Source organism: Euprymna scolopes, chromosome 15 (assembly GCF_053919585.1).
Source record: "Euprymna scolopes isolate OS-2025 chromosome 15, ASM5391958v1, whole genome shotgun sequence".
In the NCBI taxonomy this organism is placed as follows: Eukaryota; Metazoa; Mollusca; class Cephalopoda; order Sepiida; family Sepiolidae; genus Euprymna; species Euprymna scolopes.
In genome coordinates, this window is record NC_136496.1 from 46,703,182 (window position 1) to 46,721,166 (window position 17,985).

Here is a 17,985-nt window from a genome sequence, read left to right on the forward strand (position 1 = left end):
ATCTCTAAGTGTACTACTAAAGGTGTTGTGGAGTAGATTTGGTCAGGAATCAAAATTTTCAGCCATAATTTAGAAATCAAACACTGTCATTTTAATGGTTGCCTTCTGGAAATGATTTTCTTTTACGTTTCTTAAAATTCTCTTTGGACTAGGAACGGTGGTGGCAAAAAACTCAAAAAAGAGTTGTTTCAGTTAAGTACCTGGTTGAAGCGCTTCGTGACATGCTCCCAGAATCCCTTGCAAAACTCTCGATTTGACAGTGGCTAGCTAGGGGGGGGCAGTCCGTTCAAGATCACAGCTAAAGAGGGGTGACAAAATCTCACTCCCAAAAATTTTTCAGCGAGGCTAAGGTTGGAAAATAGTCGGAAATAGAATTTCTTTTTCATATGCTATGTAATTTTAAGTTTTTAATTAAAAAAAATTTTTTTTTAAATATTGCAAATTAAAAAAAAAGTAACTTTGATATTTAAAGAAAAAATACGTTACTTAAATGGGACAAGAACATACAGTAATATACAAGTAATATCAAATAGTTTAACCCTTCTGTTTTTATCATAAATTATTTAAATATTGATCCAATTCTATTTCAGTCACCTAAATTCTTATGTGGATCTATATTAAACTTTGTGACATATTTCCATCCTATGGAGACCAGGTGCGTATAATTTTATTATACCATCTGTCTTTAAACTGAAACAATCTAATCAAAGTATACTTATGTGGATAAATATCAAAAGTCCTTGTTAAACTTTGTGGCATATTTTCATTCTATAGAGGCCAGGCGTAACCGCAGACTCCATGATTTTATTTTACTATCCCTGTTCAAACTAAAACATACTCATCAAATTATTATACCCCCCCCACCACCAACTAGGTAGCCAGAAATTGGATACTCATGTGACATTGACCATAAAACAACTTTCAGGCTTCAAAAAAATTATTCCCCCCAATAAGGTGGCCAGAAAGTGGGGGTTCATTTTACGTTAAATTTATATAGAAAAGTGATCCCACACTTTTATTTATAAAGAAATTTTTTCATTATGAAAACTATTTCTCTGTGATAGTTTTAAATGCTATATTCGTTTTTGGCACTCCCGAAAATCTATAAAAGTCTAAATTATAATTTTGGGGGAGTTGGAAAGATTCTTGACATTGACAGAAAATAATAAATTTTGTTGGGGCGCATGGGTTTTCCCCTGTTTTCATTTGAGTATTATAGTAGTTGCAGGTTAAATGAGCTTGCTTTTAGATATTTTAAAGATTTGAAATTTGAGTGTCAAATTCAGCAAAAAAAAAAAAAAAAAAAACACGTCATAATTCAATTATTTGTAAATTGGTTGTGTAAATTTACAGAGCATTTGTCGTAATTCAAAATTTGAATTTTAAGTTAATATTGTTGTAACTTCAAAAACGAATACCAAATACTGTCGAGTTTTCTAGGTGCACGGCAATGCACGTTTTCAATATAAGCATGCATTTCATTTATTTTCAGAACCGAAACCTGGATAACCATGAAACGATTTGCTATCAGCAACGTCAAGCTAAAAAGGCAAAAGAGACAGGGCTAAATGATATTAAAGGTTCTTTGTTGAAGTGGATACAGAAACCAGAAACTGTCAAATGTTCTCATTTTATTGAGGCTGAAAGAACGACGTATGAAAAACAATTCGAAAGCCATGTTTCAAGTGATAGCGAGGAACACAGAACAAACTTAGATTGAAGAATATTATGATACAGCAATTGCAACTCGATGAGAAGAAAGGTTTGAAGCCTCAGCCGCCAGCACCGCCAGCACCGCCAGCACCGCCAGCACCGCCAGTAATTTGTCAACATTCAACGATGTGTCATCGTGGCAAATTCCTGTGTCTGATAGTGTCAGAATTGATATCATCAAAAGGGGGGAGCGAGCCATTCCAGAATAAGCAGGAGCCTTTCAAGTTGGTTAAAGGGCCAGGTACAAAGGTTAAAAGTGAATTGCGGCAACCTTTTACAACCTGGTTTATTCCTCCTTGGGCCCATAATCTGTTAAGTGTTGAGCCATTATGTTGAACAAAAATAGCGGTAGTAAATCAAATTGGGGAAGAATCAATGCACTTACGATCTCGAGAGTTGAGTAATACTCTAGAACAAAGATGGCGACATTATATCGGCGAAGAATCAATGTAATCCGGGTCAGCAATGGTTCAGTCGTGTCAAGATGGAGACTGATAACGAACTAATTTGAATCCAAAATTCGATATTTTTATAGAGAGGTCGGAGGTTTCTCATTGGTTGATTGTCCTAACGCGTAGTTATAAATAAGATCGTCCAAATTTTGGAAGTCATACTCTCCACACTCATCAAAAACATTTTAACAAAGGACATTAATCCAAGGGACATTTTTGTACCTTGTTCTAATCATTCTTTGAACCTTTGTGGAAAACATTTGTTTTCTAACAATCCCTGTGTGATGTCAAAGAAAGCGATGAGACAAGAGGCGCCATACACAATCTGTTACCATGTATAATATGCGACTTTTTTTTCATTGCTTTCTTGTTATTCTGGAGTGACGTTTTACAAGAAGTAAAAGTAGCCCAGAAGTACATGCAAGTACCAGGTATTACCCTGGACATGGTTGCTATCAAACAAGGGCTGTCAAGGTCTTTTTGGAAGAGCAGTGTGCGAATATTGTTGACAATGCCATCCAGCAAGCACTTGCAAAATGTGAAGAGCTTGATATCTCTACAGAGAGGAGAATCAAAACAAAATGCCAGGAGAGGAGGCAGAGATGCTGGAGTGTCTTGCGGCAAGAGACTAAGAAAGCAATGTTAGAGTATCTGGACCGTTTCCATATCGAGTTGGACACCAGAGTACACGTAGTGAATGATATTTTGTTGACTTTTCCCGCCGTTCAGTCTGATCATATTATTTGTTTTTTTGTTTTTTTTCGAAAGAAGTTTATCAAAAACCGATTTCACCTTCAGTGCGAAAATGGTTTCCCCATGGGATACGGCCCTCTTAGTTTTTGGATTCAGTGTAATTGTAAATACTTCCAAGAATTTAGTGCGTTTTTAATGATGGCTACAAATCTTTTGACTTGACCCTTTGACCCAGGGTGATTGAGGTGGATGAGTAGTAATATGATTATTATGAAAAAATACCACAAAACTATTTAAACTCTGCAAATGTGAACTAAGTTCTATTATCACTTACAATGCAATCTACTGCACCGAAACGAAATGTGTAGTTCGTGTAAAACGTTGTTTGTCGCCGTAATAGGTTTTCTATTTCAGACCACTCGGTGTAGCTATCAACTATGATTAAGTAGTAATGGGCTTCAAGAGGACCCATGGAGTTGATATGGATTCTTGTTGGTCCGTTTTGGGCGAGAGTTCGAATGTGTTTGGTGTTACTTTTGCTATTATAGCGCAATCCTTGACAAAATGAATCATCTCCGTGATGTTCAACCAGTACTTCTCATCAAGCTTTTTACTCGTTTCTTTTTCCCTGAGTGTTTCGTGGAAATCCCACAAAATCCTTTTATTAAGGTTTTTAGGAATCGCAACCATTTCACTATTCAACAGGAGCTCGTCGCATATTGAGAATACATCTGAAACATTTGTCTTTTATAGCGATCTTATGTTTAATCTCGCAAATGAAATCGTCTTTGCGCTTTTCTTTTGATTTCTATTAATGTCAACGAGAGCTTTCTAATGTTATTTGATATTATTTAATTTCACAGTCGGGACACAACGCTGTTATTAGATTCCCCAAAAGTTCTCTTTCCTTAGGTATTAATCTTGATAGTCCATCTTCATGACTTATTTGTTTCGCTGACAAGTATTCCATTTGAAAATTGTAATTTAACAAGATAGCACCTCATCTTAGTAATCCATTGGCAGTGTATGCCAGTAATCCTTTCTTTGATTCGAAAATCGTAAGTAAAGTCTTGTATTCGATTTGCAACGTGAAGGGTCTGCCATGTATGTACCTATGGAATTTTGATATGAGGAAAATGAAGCCTAAAACTTCTTTTTCCATTTATGAATATTGGCATTCGGTGGATAACGCATTCTTCCGTTGAGTTCTGTAATTACCTCCTCCTGGGAGGAAAGAAGATAATGGTGGTCTCTTAATGCCAGTCGAAAAGTCATCACAGACATGTATCTCCTTTGTTTGTTTTTTTTGTTTTTTTCTGTACGTAAACCATCGGTGCTGCTCACTCGCTAAAGTCAATTCAGGATAAGATGCTCGCATTTTAAAGAATGTCCCAAATCGTGAATGGAACGTTTTTCGTATTAAAAACAAATGGTCGTACGTTTTCTTTCACGTCTAAATGTGCTTTCATTCTCGTGCATTTGTCTAAAATCGCTGAAAAAAAAACAAAAAACGGGTAAACTTTGTTTTATTTCAGCTTTTGATTCATCGGCATCCGATGTCACTCGGCATTCGACATTCTGTCAGACTTATGGACACTGCTCGCTAGTTTGGACTTCGCAGCAGCCTGTTTGGACGAGCAAACCCACAGAACAACATCGGAAACATATAAGTTTTTCCAAAGAATCCAAGAATACGGATTTACAGTCAAGGAATCGAAGTGCGATTTTTTCATGAATCTATTAAATATTAGCCATGTTATTGATGCAAATGGAAGACTATATGGTCCAAAAAAAGGCTACAGCAATTAGAGATATGTCGACTCCCTCGATAATGCTCAAGCTCTTTAAAGCTTTCTACGATTGATAAACTACTATCAGGTTTTCATAAAAAATATGCACGACCTACGCCACCCACTAAATGAATTATTAAAGAAAGAAAAAAATCTAGAAATACTTTTCTTATAGTCAGACTGCGTTCGAAAAAAAAAAAAAAAAGAAAAAAAAGAAGCCACTTTTCTAACAAATTACGATCCAAAGCTGGATATAACCGTAGTGAGGGTCACCAGTGCAACAGTGCATGTATATTACACAAAATGTGCGACGGCTTACTAAGATTCGGGCATTTATTGAAAAATGTCAAAGGTTAAACTTTTTTATCCAATCCGTACTGAATAAAATTTCAGATTTTTTAAGAACAAACGCTTTTAATTTTTTAATAGTACCGTTTAGATTTACTGGCAAATATAATTCTTCACTAAAATTAATCTTATTGCCATTCATCGTGCGGACGGACTTTAGTGTTTTCTACAAAGTTAGTTTGTTCAGTTTCTTCCACTTATGAAAATTTATAATTGAAACATCTGACCCAGTGTCTAAGTGTAATGTTTATGTTTTATTAAACATCGTGACTATGACGTATTTGCTTAAATTTTCGTCTGATTGTTGTTGGATTTTGTGTGTCTGATTATAATTTGTTTTCATTTGCTTCTATAATGCCACATTTTATGACCAAGCTTGCCAGAATTTTTGCAAGTTCTATTCCGAAACGGGCAGAATTTTCCCAATGTAATTCTCCGCATCGGTTACGTGGTCTCAGGAGTAATTTATTTTGTTTTTGTACAGTCCGCTCATTTTGTAAATGTAGGAAGCCATTTTCATTTTTCTCTTTTTTATGGGAGTAATTCTCTGATTTATACTGAGAATGTAGTTGGACATATTCTTTTTTCCTTTAGTTACTGCAAAGTGAGATTGGGTTGGCTTTTGAGTTTTGCTAGCTCTCTCCGTTTAATGAAATCATTATTTTTACCGCCATTCGTCTTTGAAACTTTTAAAAATTAGGACTGAAAAATTCTGATAGTAACTCCAGTTTCCGTTTTTTAAGTAGGTTGTAGTCTACGAATCTGCTGTGTTCCGCAGTTCCTAGCTTTCGTAAAAGCAGACATTTTTTGCATCAGGCCAATCTTCGCAATCAACGTTAAATAGGTCTTTATACTCTCTAAAAGAAAGCGTTTAACGTTTGGTCTTGCTCAGGAACGTAAGTAAAGATATCCAAAGTGTTCCATATCGTGTTTTGTCAAAACTCTGTTACTGTCCGTAGCTGGTTTATTGGTGAAACCTTTCAGAAGTAATTTTTTTTTTTTTAGACATTTTTTCTTGTTGTTGGATTAACATTTATTCAGTTTTTTGTTATTATATTTTTGTTTGTTTGCTTATTTTTTAAGTTCCTGTCTGTATAATAATTCTTCGGAGTCGTCCATCTTATAGACTTTTTTTCTCAGAGTGAAATTACTTATTCGAGAAAAAAAAACAGTATAATATTATTAATTACAGTTTAATTAGTGTAGTACGTTGAACACAGTTTACTTTTTTTTTTACTGAGAAGAAAAAATATTACCAATTTAACAATTTATTCTCTTTCGTTTTAAATGGAAATATCTTCAAGTACAGTTTTGAAGAACTTTTTCCCTTCGTGCCGAAAAAAGCCGTGTAGGTTTGCAACCGCAGACGCCACCTATAAATTCAATACAACCAGGCTAATAGCCTCTATCTGTGGTGTGTTTTGTGCAATTTATCGTTCACTTTCTCCTGTTATCGAACGATAATATGTAAATTCCTAGGATTATCATATTCCAAATGGCAACATGTTTAGCGGTGGGAGCACGATTTTCACCACTAACTGTTTTCTCCTTATACTACCATCAATATAACTGGGAATTCCTCTGCATTGCAAACAGTTTCTGATACAACACCGTTCGTGTCCAGTTTCTTCCCATACATTCCACTTTAATCCTTTCCACAATACGCCTTTTAATAAGGATCTCTCCCTTGCCAAGTTACAGTTCGGAATTAACGATTATTGGAATACGCGAGTTCTGAGCGGATGGACACTACTTTCAAGAACAATGCGACGCTATTTCATTTCGTGTTACAAAAAAACATTCGGCTACTTATAGGAATATAGAATTGCTAACAAAAAATACTGATCTGTGCCTACATTTTAATAATTTCTTTAAAACCTAATTCCATTAATTTTATTATGATTTTCTTAGTTGGATCCATTTGCTTTCCTCGTTGCTAATTATAATTGCACTTTTTCATTGTTGCCTATCCCCCTCCCCATGTTACTAAAAGGTTTCTGGATATTAAAAGTTCGCTCTAAGCCAACGATAAAAGCTTTGTGTCTGTGCGTTCGTCAATTTGACTTTCACCGTTTACATTAATTTTCAGGTTTCATTTTGTCTTTCTTGAATCGTCAATTGAACGCTGACTTTTCGTCAGCGTTCAATTGACGATTTTTCATATAATCATTTGTAAGTATTATGCACTACTTAAAATACGGGAAAACTATATCATTGAAAGCCTCCCTTCGAGGACACAGTTAGACACAATCTCAATTATTGTATGGTAAAAATCCAGACCTCAATCCTAAATACAGTGTACTATTGATTAGGAACAAAAATTGCCTCAGTGTAGAAAGATTTATCCACCGCTAACGGATATTTTTATATTACCAGTTCAAATTCTATAGAAACACAAAATTTAAATATTACATGTTTATTATAACAATTTATAAGTCTTCTGCCATAATATCTATTTGCACTGCTTACTATACAGAAAAAGTGTTCATTTGAAAACCTCCCCACAGGGGCACAGTTACACACAATATCATGTTTAATATGAGCAAAATCTAACCCTCCACCCAAAATAAAGTGCACTTTTGATTGGGGAAAAATTTTAAATTGCCTCAGTCCAGAAGCATTTCTCCATTACTAACAGTTTTTATGGCAAAATATAATAACTAAGTACTCTTGATTAGAATAAAAATTAAAAACTGCCACAGTCTAAAAAGGATTTCTTCGTAACTAACCAAGGACTGGGCAGATGCAACACTTTTTTTAAGTAATCAACCCAAACCAGCACTATTCCAAGACCGTCTTGCCACGACTATTCGCCAGTGCTGACAATCACAGACAGTGGTTTCTGCTAACTGTTACTGTCGGAAAATACTCAACAATGGAAGCCAGATTTTTTTCATTTTAGCCAATACCGCCAGTGCCTTCTAGTTTCCAAGGCCGGCAATAGCCCCCACTAACAATCGTAGTTTACCTTGTTTTCCGTAGCGAAGAGGGACCTTTATCGTATTTGTTCTGGATTTGTATCATACTTCCACTAGGCAATGCCGGTACATGGGTCCTGGTAGTCTATATATATATTACATACACGAGTAAGTTTAAAACATGGAATTAGATCTCAAGCAAAAGGAAAGAATATCAGAAGAATATAGACTCAGCTTAATTATACCAAATAAATAAATTCCAGACATACGTATATCATTTGTTGGAATGAATTTCAGCGTTGGTTGCTCCTAAACTTTTTATTTACTAAAACCACGTTTTAAAAAGAAATAATGGTACTTGTGCATAGACGGTTTCATTTTATAGTATTTTTAAAGTTAAATTCAAGTTTTACGGTGTCTTTTGTTTATTAAATCGTTAGTTGAAAGTACGGAATAGTTACAAAACACCCTCGTCATCCTTATGCTAAGAATAGGTTTCTAAATAATAACGTTATTATTTTAGCACGATACCTTCTCTGCATAGGTCCCGAAATAATGATTCATCATACATATGAAACAACGAAATGAAAACAGTTGAAAAAACATAGTCGCCATCTTTTAGAACTTGAGCTATTATTTTTCTTTGTTTTTTTTTTGTTTTTTTTGTTTTGTTTTGTTTTTTTGTTTGTTTGTTTTCTGTTTTTTATAACTATCACCTACTTGTTTATAAAGACGTCTACGTTATTTTTCCGGGACATTTTCATTTATACACGCATGTACGTCCATGAGATTTTTTTTCACTTAAATGTGGATTAAATATAAATCCATGATAAAGAACTTATATGGTTTGTGTAGAAAATGATAAGTTTTTCATAAGCATACATTATAAATAAACAGATCATTTAAACACCGGAGAAGCGTGAAAAAAACTTTTTGGTTTGGAACTAAAACATTTTTTAATAATTTTGTTCACATTAAACAAGAATATTACCGGAAGCGTTAAAAATTAATTAAATTAAAAAAAAAAAAAACATCATAATAATAGAAAAAAAAACTCGTATAAAGATTTATTTATAAAGTAATAATTATTTATCTTTAAAGAAAAAGAAGGCACATATCTTTTTGCTTTCTTATATTTCAAATTTTAATAATAAATAAATGAATTGTTTAAAGTATCTCTTACTTTACTGTATTTCTCCGATACTTGACTTTTGCATTTTAAACTTTAACTCAAGCCATTTATAATAATTTGATAAAATCAACAGTAGATTTTCTACGGTGCAATGTAGATTACGATGCAGTGTGAACCAAGTTACTGCGAGAGGCATGTGGAGTTTTCTCCTGTTGCACCACGATGGGTTCCAAACTAAAGCAGGTAAGCAATCGATTTGATTGAAAAATGGGCGATTTCACAGATTTTGATGGCAATAAAAATATGAGAGTGAAACATTCGTTGATTTTCATTCAATCCCGGGCAACGTCGGGTCTCCTTGCTAGTCTTTTTTAAAAGCTGATTTCTGCTGTTTACTTGCTTTGTTTTTCGTTGTAATTTGGCTGGATTTTATTTATTTTTCTTCTCTCTCTCTCTCTCTCTCTCTCTCTCTCCCTCTCTCTCTCTCTCTCTCTCTCTCTCTCATTTTATTTTTCTCTTTTCCTCTTCTCGCCTTGCCTTCCTTTTCCATTTTATAACAGTTATCTTTAAACCTAAAAGCATTAATTTTGCCGTGAAAGCTTCTCTGCCACCAATAGCAGTGGCCAGTGACTTCCTGTCTGAGGGTACATCTTTCAAACTGCTTGGCCTAACGTTCACAGGAAACATGAATTGGAACAACTACATTGAAAGCATTGCCAGGACCGCTGCAAAGAAGGTAGGCTCTCTCTACCGTGCTAGAAAACTACTAACACTCGGAAGTATCCTGTACCTCTATAAGGCCACCATTCGCCCATTTATGGAGCATTGCTGTCACATTTGGGCTTGTGCATCTGCTACTAGTCTCTCGCTCCTAGACAAGGTTCAAAAGAGAGTCGCCAATCTGATATGCCCTGAACTGGCATCTAAGCTTCAGCCTCTGTCCCATCGACGAAACTATGCATCCCTCTGCCTGTTCTACAAGTATTTTAATGGTGAATGCTCTGACGAAATGCAGGCACTTGTGCCCCCACGACAAAAGCCTCGACAAACCCGACAGGCAGCTAAATCCCACCCCCAAACAGTAGAGATCCCTAGATGTAGAAGATCTTTCTACTCCAGTAGTTTCTTCCTCAGAACCGCTAGACTCTGGAATTCCATTCCAGGTCCCTGCTTCCTCAACTGTACTGACATGCAGAAGTTCAAGTGTAACGTGAACCGACATCTTGCAGCCCTAGTGCCCCAGTAACTGCTGCCCCTTATAGTAGCCCCCTACACAACACTGGCAATGTGCCTTGTTTGGGGTGAAAATGTAATATAAAAAAAAGACTTCAAACGATTCATGATGTGGTAAGGAAGGGTTATATGATTTTTCTTGTATCAAAGAATTACTTCCTGTCTCATTACCCTCCACAAGAGTTGTTTTTGCTTTACTTTTAGAAATCCTAATTTTGTCGCATTCTTTATTTTGGTGTTCACAAGAATGAAAATCATATGAATTCAGTTGTTGTATAAATTACATTAAATTATTCTGTTAGCAAAACGGAAACTTTGTTCCATTATAAGTTTAAAATATATTGAAATAAAAGTTGACATTTGTATTTGGTCTTGTATGTTGAGTTTTGTACAATTTCTTCAAAGTTGATTGTAAATTTAAAAGAGGAAATGTTTAATGAATTTAAAATTATTTTTACAGGTACGTCAAGCCTTCCGAAATATTAGGAGATCAATGCCGGAAGTAGTCAACATTTTTATCCTGTTTACATTAACTCTTTGCTTGTTTTCACTTTTGGCTTTGAAACTCTATTCTTCAAAGTAAGATCTTTTCATATTTTCATTTGTTCATATTTTATATTTTGATTTTTTTCATATTTTATATTTTAATTTTTTCATAGATTATATTTTAAATTTTCATATTTTATATTTTAATTTTTTCATATTTTATATTTTAATTTTTTCATAGATAAGATTTTGATTTTTTCATATTTTTATATTTTAATTTTTTCATATTTTATATTTTAATTTTTTCATATTTTATATTTTAATTTTTTCATATTTTATATTTTAATTTTTCAAATTTTATATTTTAAATTTTCATATTTTATATTTTAATTTTTTCATATTTTATATTTTAATTTTTTCATATTTTATATTTTAATTTTTTCATATTTTATATTTTAATTTTTTCATATTTTTATATTTTAATTTTTTCATATTTTCATTTTTTTCATATTTTCATATTTTAATTTCTCATATTTTTATATTTAATTTTTTTCATATTTTCATAATTTTATTCTTCATATTTTATGTTGTATTTTTTTCATATTTCCATATTTTAATTTTTCATATTTTCATATTTTAATTTTTTCATATTTTCATTTTTTTTATATTTTCATATTTTCATTTTTTTCATATTTTTATATTTTCATTTTTTCATATTTTGTATTTTGATTTTTTTCATATTTTCATATTTCAATTTTTTCATATTTCAATTTTTTCATATTTTCATTTTTTCATATTTTCATTTTTTATTTGTTCTTATTTTCATATTTTCATTTTTTCATATTTTCATTTTTTTCATATTTTCATATTTTCATTTTTCCATATTTTCATTTTTTATATTTTTATATTTTAATTTTTTTCATATTTTCATATTTTAACGTTTTCATATTTTCATATTTCATTTTTTTCATATTTCATTTTTTTCATATTTTAATTTTTTTATATTTTCATCTTTTCATTTTTTTCATATTTTCATTTTTTCATTTTTTTCATATTCTAATTTTTTCATTTACTTATTTATCGACAAATTTAATGATTTTATATACTTTTAAAATGTCTGCTGATTAGACGTGATTAAAAGTGTATGAATTAATGTGTATAAATAATTGTGTATAATATAATGCATATAAATTAATGTATATTAATTAATACGTAAAGATTGATGTGTATATATTAATGTGTATAAATAATTGTGTATAATATAATGTGTATAAATTAATGTATATTAATTAATACGTAAAGATTGATGTGTATAATATAATGTATGATGATATAATATAATATAATAATATAATGATGATATAATATAATATAATAATATAATGATGATATAATATAATATAATAATATAATGATGATATAATATAATATAATAATATAATGATGATATAATATAATAATATAATGATGATATAACATAATAATATAATGATGATATAATATAATATAATAATATAATGATGATATAATATAATATAATAATGATATAATATAATTGATGTGTATAATATAATGTATGATGAATACATAATATGGTTTGTTCCTTTTTATTTCTCTATAATATAATGCATATATATTAATGTGTATAAATAATTGTGTATAAATTAATGCATATGAATGATTACATATATGTAAATGCATACAAATTAATGTGTATGAATTAATGTGTATATATTAATGTGTATAAATTTATGTGTATATATATATATTTATTTTATTTTACTTTTGTTAGTTTGAAGAGATCAAGGGGCTCCTCCCTGGGGCTAACACTTGATTCTATTATAGTTTAAATTTATATCCGAGGGCTCTTTTAAGAATAGACACTGTTCCCTTTATGGTTGCTTGTATTTCCTTACAGCTTGGTTTTCCAAGGATTGCTTCTAAGTATTTTTGAAGGTTCTTTTTTATTAGGTCCTGTCACAACTGATATAATGTTTATTTCTTTAAGAGACCATGTTGTTTTTAGATCACTTTTTAGGTCCTGATATTTTGTTATCTTTTCCCGTTCAGCTCTATTAAGGCCAAAGTCGTTTGGAACTGTGACATCGATAATGAGTGCAGTCCTTTCGGGCTTGTTCCATATTACTATATCTGGCTTGATAGCCTTGTCTTTTATGTATCTGCCTGCCTGTATGTCTTTGTCGTAGAACACTGTCACTTTTCCATTTGATGTTATCAATGGTGGTTCATGTTCCCAGATGTTCGACGACCTATCTAGTTGCATCTCTCCACAGATCTTCCAATGTAAGTATCTACATACTTTGTTGTGGCGAGCAGTGTAATGACCATCGGCTAGAAGGATCTTGCATCCAGACATTAGGTGGCTTGGGCTTTCAACAGCTGAGTGACAGAATCTGCATTGGTCGTTTTTATTGTAGACCAGCCATTTTCTTAAATCCATTTCTGAATAAGCCTTGGTCTTGTGCAGTTATAATTAATCGTTCTTCATCAAATGGAAATTTGTCACTTTTAAGCCATTGGAGTGAGGCCTCCTTTTCAATGTAGCTCTGGTTCAGTTCTTCCATGAACCTGCCTGCTCTCTTATGTTGTTGCCATCCTTCTAGTCTTGTCTTCAGTTCCCTTTTCGTATACTCCTTTCTCTTCTTTCAGGCGATTAGGGTTGTTGGGTTGTCATATCCTTCTATTGTGTTGTCCAGTGTGTAACCACTGAAATTTTCACCGAGCTTTGTAGTTGACGTCTGCTGGGGCAAACATTTGGTGTAATGTTCATTCACCATTTTTATTTTAGGGTCAGAAGAACATTTGATATATTGGCCTATGCTTACCACTGAAGCTCACTATACGTGGTTTATTTCAGTGCATGGACAGGCTGTACTTACCACAGAGAGAAGGTGGTTTAGGCAACCACTTTCTCTCCGTGGTAAGAACAGCATTTTCCGAGTTTTTACATCAAGGCTATTGATGCAGTTTTGTGGCCAATTGATTATGCCAAATCCATAAGAGACAACGGGTATTGCCAATTGATTGATGGCAGTAATTTTGTTTTTTGGTGTCAGAAGAACATTTGATATATTGGCTGATGAGAGAATTTTTTTAAGTCGCTTGAAGTATTCTCCCTGCACTTTTTCTCTCATCTTTCCATGTTCAAGTGTCTCATTCTCCTCTACTCCCAGCATCCTCTTCAAGGTCTTCAATAGAGCCATTGTTAAGATTAAGATGTTCTGATGCTGTCTTTCTTCCTTTCTTTATGGTGCACTTAGCGCATTTGTCAAATCCAAATTCCATGCAGATGTCCTCTGTATAATTTTTAACAATGCCTATCAAAGAGACAAGTTGTTTCTCGGATTCTGCATATAGTTTCAAGTCGTCCATAAAGAGTAGATGGTTTACTCTTTTATTTTCTTCCTTCTTTCTGCCCATCCTGAGATTGTATCCAGCATTGGATCGCTTAAGTAGCTTACTTAGTGAATCCATTGTGAGGCAGAAAAGGAGTGGTGAGAGGCTGTCTCCCTGGAATATTCCTCGCTTGATCTTTATGTTTGGGCTCTGTATCCTTCCTTCCGTGTGTTGCAACGTAATTGATGTGCACCATCTGGCCATTTGTTTTTGAAGGAATTATGTAATATCAGTGTGCACATTGTACATCTCAAAACAGCGAAGTATCCAGGAATGAGGTATGCTGTCAAAGGCCTTTTTGTAATCAATCCATGCCATTGACAGATTTCTTTGTCTTCTTTTGCAGTCTCCTAATATGGTTCTGTTTACAAGGAGTTGGTCTTTTGTGCCTAGCTTTGTCCTCGTACACCCCCTCTGCTTACTTTCAAGGTAATCACCAGCAATCAGATGGTCGTATGTTGCATCAGCGATTATCCCTGTTAGGAGCTTGTAGGTTGTTATGAGGCGGATTGGTCTATATTTGCTATCCATGTGGGTGTCCACATTTTTGGGAATAAGTGATGTACTGCCTACAGTAAGCCACTCAGGCAGCTCTTCATCTCCACTAATGATTCTATTGAATGCCTTGGCATAGTGATGATGAAGTGCATTCAGTTTTTCAGCCAGAAATTTGGTATTTAGTCTATTCCTGGGGTCTTGAAATTACTGCATTGAGCTACCTTCCTGCAGACAGCCTCCTTGGTAATTTTTAGAGCTGGCATCTTTTCTTTCTCCTTGTTCTCCTCTTTGATGGTATTTATCCATTTGTTTTCTTTATGTACTTTAGTTTCCTCATAGAGTGGCTTCCAGAAGTTTTCAACTTCTTCTTGTGTTGGTGGGGAGTTCACCTTTATTTCATCTTTAATGAGGCTCCTATAGACAATTTTTGGGTTTGTCGCAAAAAGTTTAGTTATCCTTTTTGCTTCAAAGTTTTTGGTTTTATTTTTTATTTGTGCAGCTAAGGCTTTTATCTCAGCCTGATGTTCTGCCAACTTAGCTCTTAGCTGTGCTGCGTTTTGGAGGGAATAATAAGTTTTCAACTTATTCACCTTCTTATTTAGTTTTTTGCCTGGGGTTTCACAGGATAGGAATGCATATATCTGGGCAGTTTCCTTTCGGAGTCTGTCTATTTTCTGCTGGAGTTTACGTTTCCTAGTCTGGGTTATATGATTTAGCCATCATGTTTCCTCTTTTACTCTCCTGGTGTTTGGCTAAGAGTTTTAATTGAATGAACCATGCTGCCCCCTATGTTGTATGATTTATATCACTCAATGGTGCGTTAATCGGAGTGATTCTTTCGAGGGCATCGTTGACTTTTGAAACAAGCACCTTGAAGGCTTTATTCATACTAATTTTTACCAGTCTGGGCCGATCTTCAACAGCTAGACGTTGTGCTATTTCTATCCTGTTTGTCAGCTCTTCCTCTAATTCCAACTGGTCCGCGTCAAATGTCACATGTTGAAGTGGGACATACTGTTGGTATGTCTACCCATGTTTAAATTGTGTTGGGTCTGTTGGGAGTGATTCCTGGAGAGATGTTGCATTATTTGATGGAGTGGCATGTCGGGTATATTTCTTGCTGGTTTTTGGTAGACATCTAAGACTTGGACTTGTTGGCATTGTCTCAGGGAGCTATGTCAGGTGAGAATTTGTTGTAGTGTCTTCTTGTTTGGTTTGGCAGATCTTGGGTATAGGGAGGGGATTGCTGATTGGACAAACGTTGTTTTTAGCCATTTCATGGACATCTTTTTTTAGCTGGATATTTGCTCACCAGAAAAGACATTGTTTCTCAGAAAATTAGATTTCTGGCATTGTTAACTTTTCCTTCTTGTTTGGGCGTATTCAGCAGTGTTAGATTTGGTAAAATCAATTGCCGCTTCACTTACTACTATTACTGTTACTGTGTATGCATTTATGTGCATGTCTAAATTAATATGTATAAATTTATGTGTATAAATAATTGTGTATAAATTAATATGCATAAATTTATGTGTATAAATAATTGTGTATAAATTAATATGCATAAATTTATGTGTATAAATAATTGTGTATAAATTAATATGCATAAATTTATGTGTATAAATTAATGCGTATAAACTAATGTGTATATACTTATGTGTATAAGTTAATGTGTATATATTATATGTCTAAAATGTGTATAAATTAATTTACATATATTCATGTGTGTTTATTAATATGTTGATGTATTTGAATTTATGTGTATGAATAAATGTGTATATATTAATGTGTATAAATGAATGTATATATATTATTATGTATAGATTAATGTGTATAAATTCATGTGTATATATAAATGTTTATACATTTATGTGTATAAATTAATATGTGTAGATTAATGTGCATAAATTATTGCATATATATTAATGCATATAAATGAATGTGTATAAATTACTGCATATAAATTAATGTGTTTTGTATATTTTGAAACTAGAATCAAAGAACTGAAAGATCTACCATTAACATGCATCACCCGTTTTTGCCTTCTTGCTCATTTATTTTAAAGGATAGATTTTAAACTCCTCCCGCTTAAGTTTATCAATACCTAGAACCTAAAAATTATGGGAAAAAGAACTACATTCTTATATTTAATTGAGAAATTTACATTTTTATAAAATAAGGTATTTTACACTTAACCAAAATTATAAAGCCAGGAGTATAAATTGCTTTTTTAATTCAGTTACAGATTAGCAACAACTGTGTAAAGGTGTCACTATGCCTAAAGCAAGCAAACTTACCGAAGTTCGAATTCTAGATTTTCATAAGCAAAGTTTGTCACAGTGGACGATCACAGAGTAAATCACAATAAAACTGTAATTTGCAACTTTCTAAAGAACAGTGAGAATCATGGAAAAGCAAAATCCACTGGTAGCCCCCACCCCCTAAAATTTTTCCTATATTGAGTAGGAGAATATTGTTGTAAAAGACAGGGGACTTTCTTCTAGTCAAATGAAAGCAGTCACAGATACTGATAGCAGCCCAGTAACAACCAGATGACACTTACAACAAAAAGGCATGAAAAATAAAAAGTGCAAACAAATGCCTCGCCAGCTTCCACGTCACAAGGTGGACCGCTTAAGGTTTCATTGTGAATACCAAACATGGAGCATTGAGAAGTGGAAGAAAGTTCTGTTTTCTGATAAGAAAAATGCAATCTAGATGGTCCTGATGACTTCCAACGATATTGGCATAATGAAAACATGCCTCCTGAAATTTTTTCCACACCTCATAGTGGTGAAGGGAGCTCCAGGTGGTGCAAGGTCGTCAGACAGTGGTTAGTTATGTTAGCATGCTACAAAAAGCATCTTTAATGACAGAGGGCCATCGTTTGTGTGAGGATGGATGGTTATCCCAACGAGATAATGCTGCAATCCATGCTGCACGATGAACCTTGACCTGATTGCAAGAAAATGGGGTCCATTTCTTTGGACATCCTGCATGCTCACCGTACCTAAACCATGATAAGAGACGTTTATGGAAATTGCAAACAATATTCAACAAAAAATGAACTTTCTGAACCCATTTTCAGAAGCTGAAGCAACATCCTCCACACCTTAATAGAAATGCTTATTTTTAGCATGCTCCAAAGAATTTTTGAAGTCATCAAAACTAGGGGAGATAGAACTCATTATTAAATTTGGTTGGTGTATGTTTTCATACACTTTTCGTACAATTTCGTAGAATTTATACCCCCTTGGTCAAGTGTAAAATGTCTCATTTTATAAAAATGTCAATTTCTTAATAAA

General features: G+C 33.3%; 1 protein-coding gene across 4 annotated transcripts in view; it reads left to right on the forward strand.

Annotated features, from left to right (window-relative positions):
• Nucleotides 1–17,985, forward strand: part of LOC145293811 (two pore channel protein 1-like) — a 335,061-nt gene that overhangs the window by 203,621 nt on the left and 113,455 nt on the right. For all 4 annotated transcript variants that reach the window (XM_080140418.1, XM_080140417.1, XM_080140416.1 and 1 more), the window contains one exon: nt 10,740–10,858. In XM_080140418.1, the coding sequence (XP_079996544.1) occupies nt 10,740–10,858 (119 nt within the window). The remainder of the gene's footprint in view (nt 1–10,739; nt 10,859–17,985) is intronic.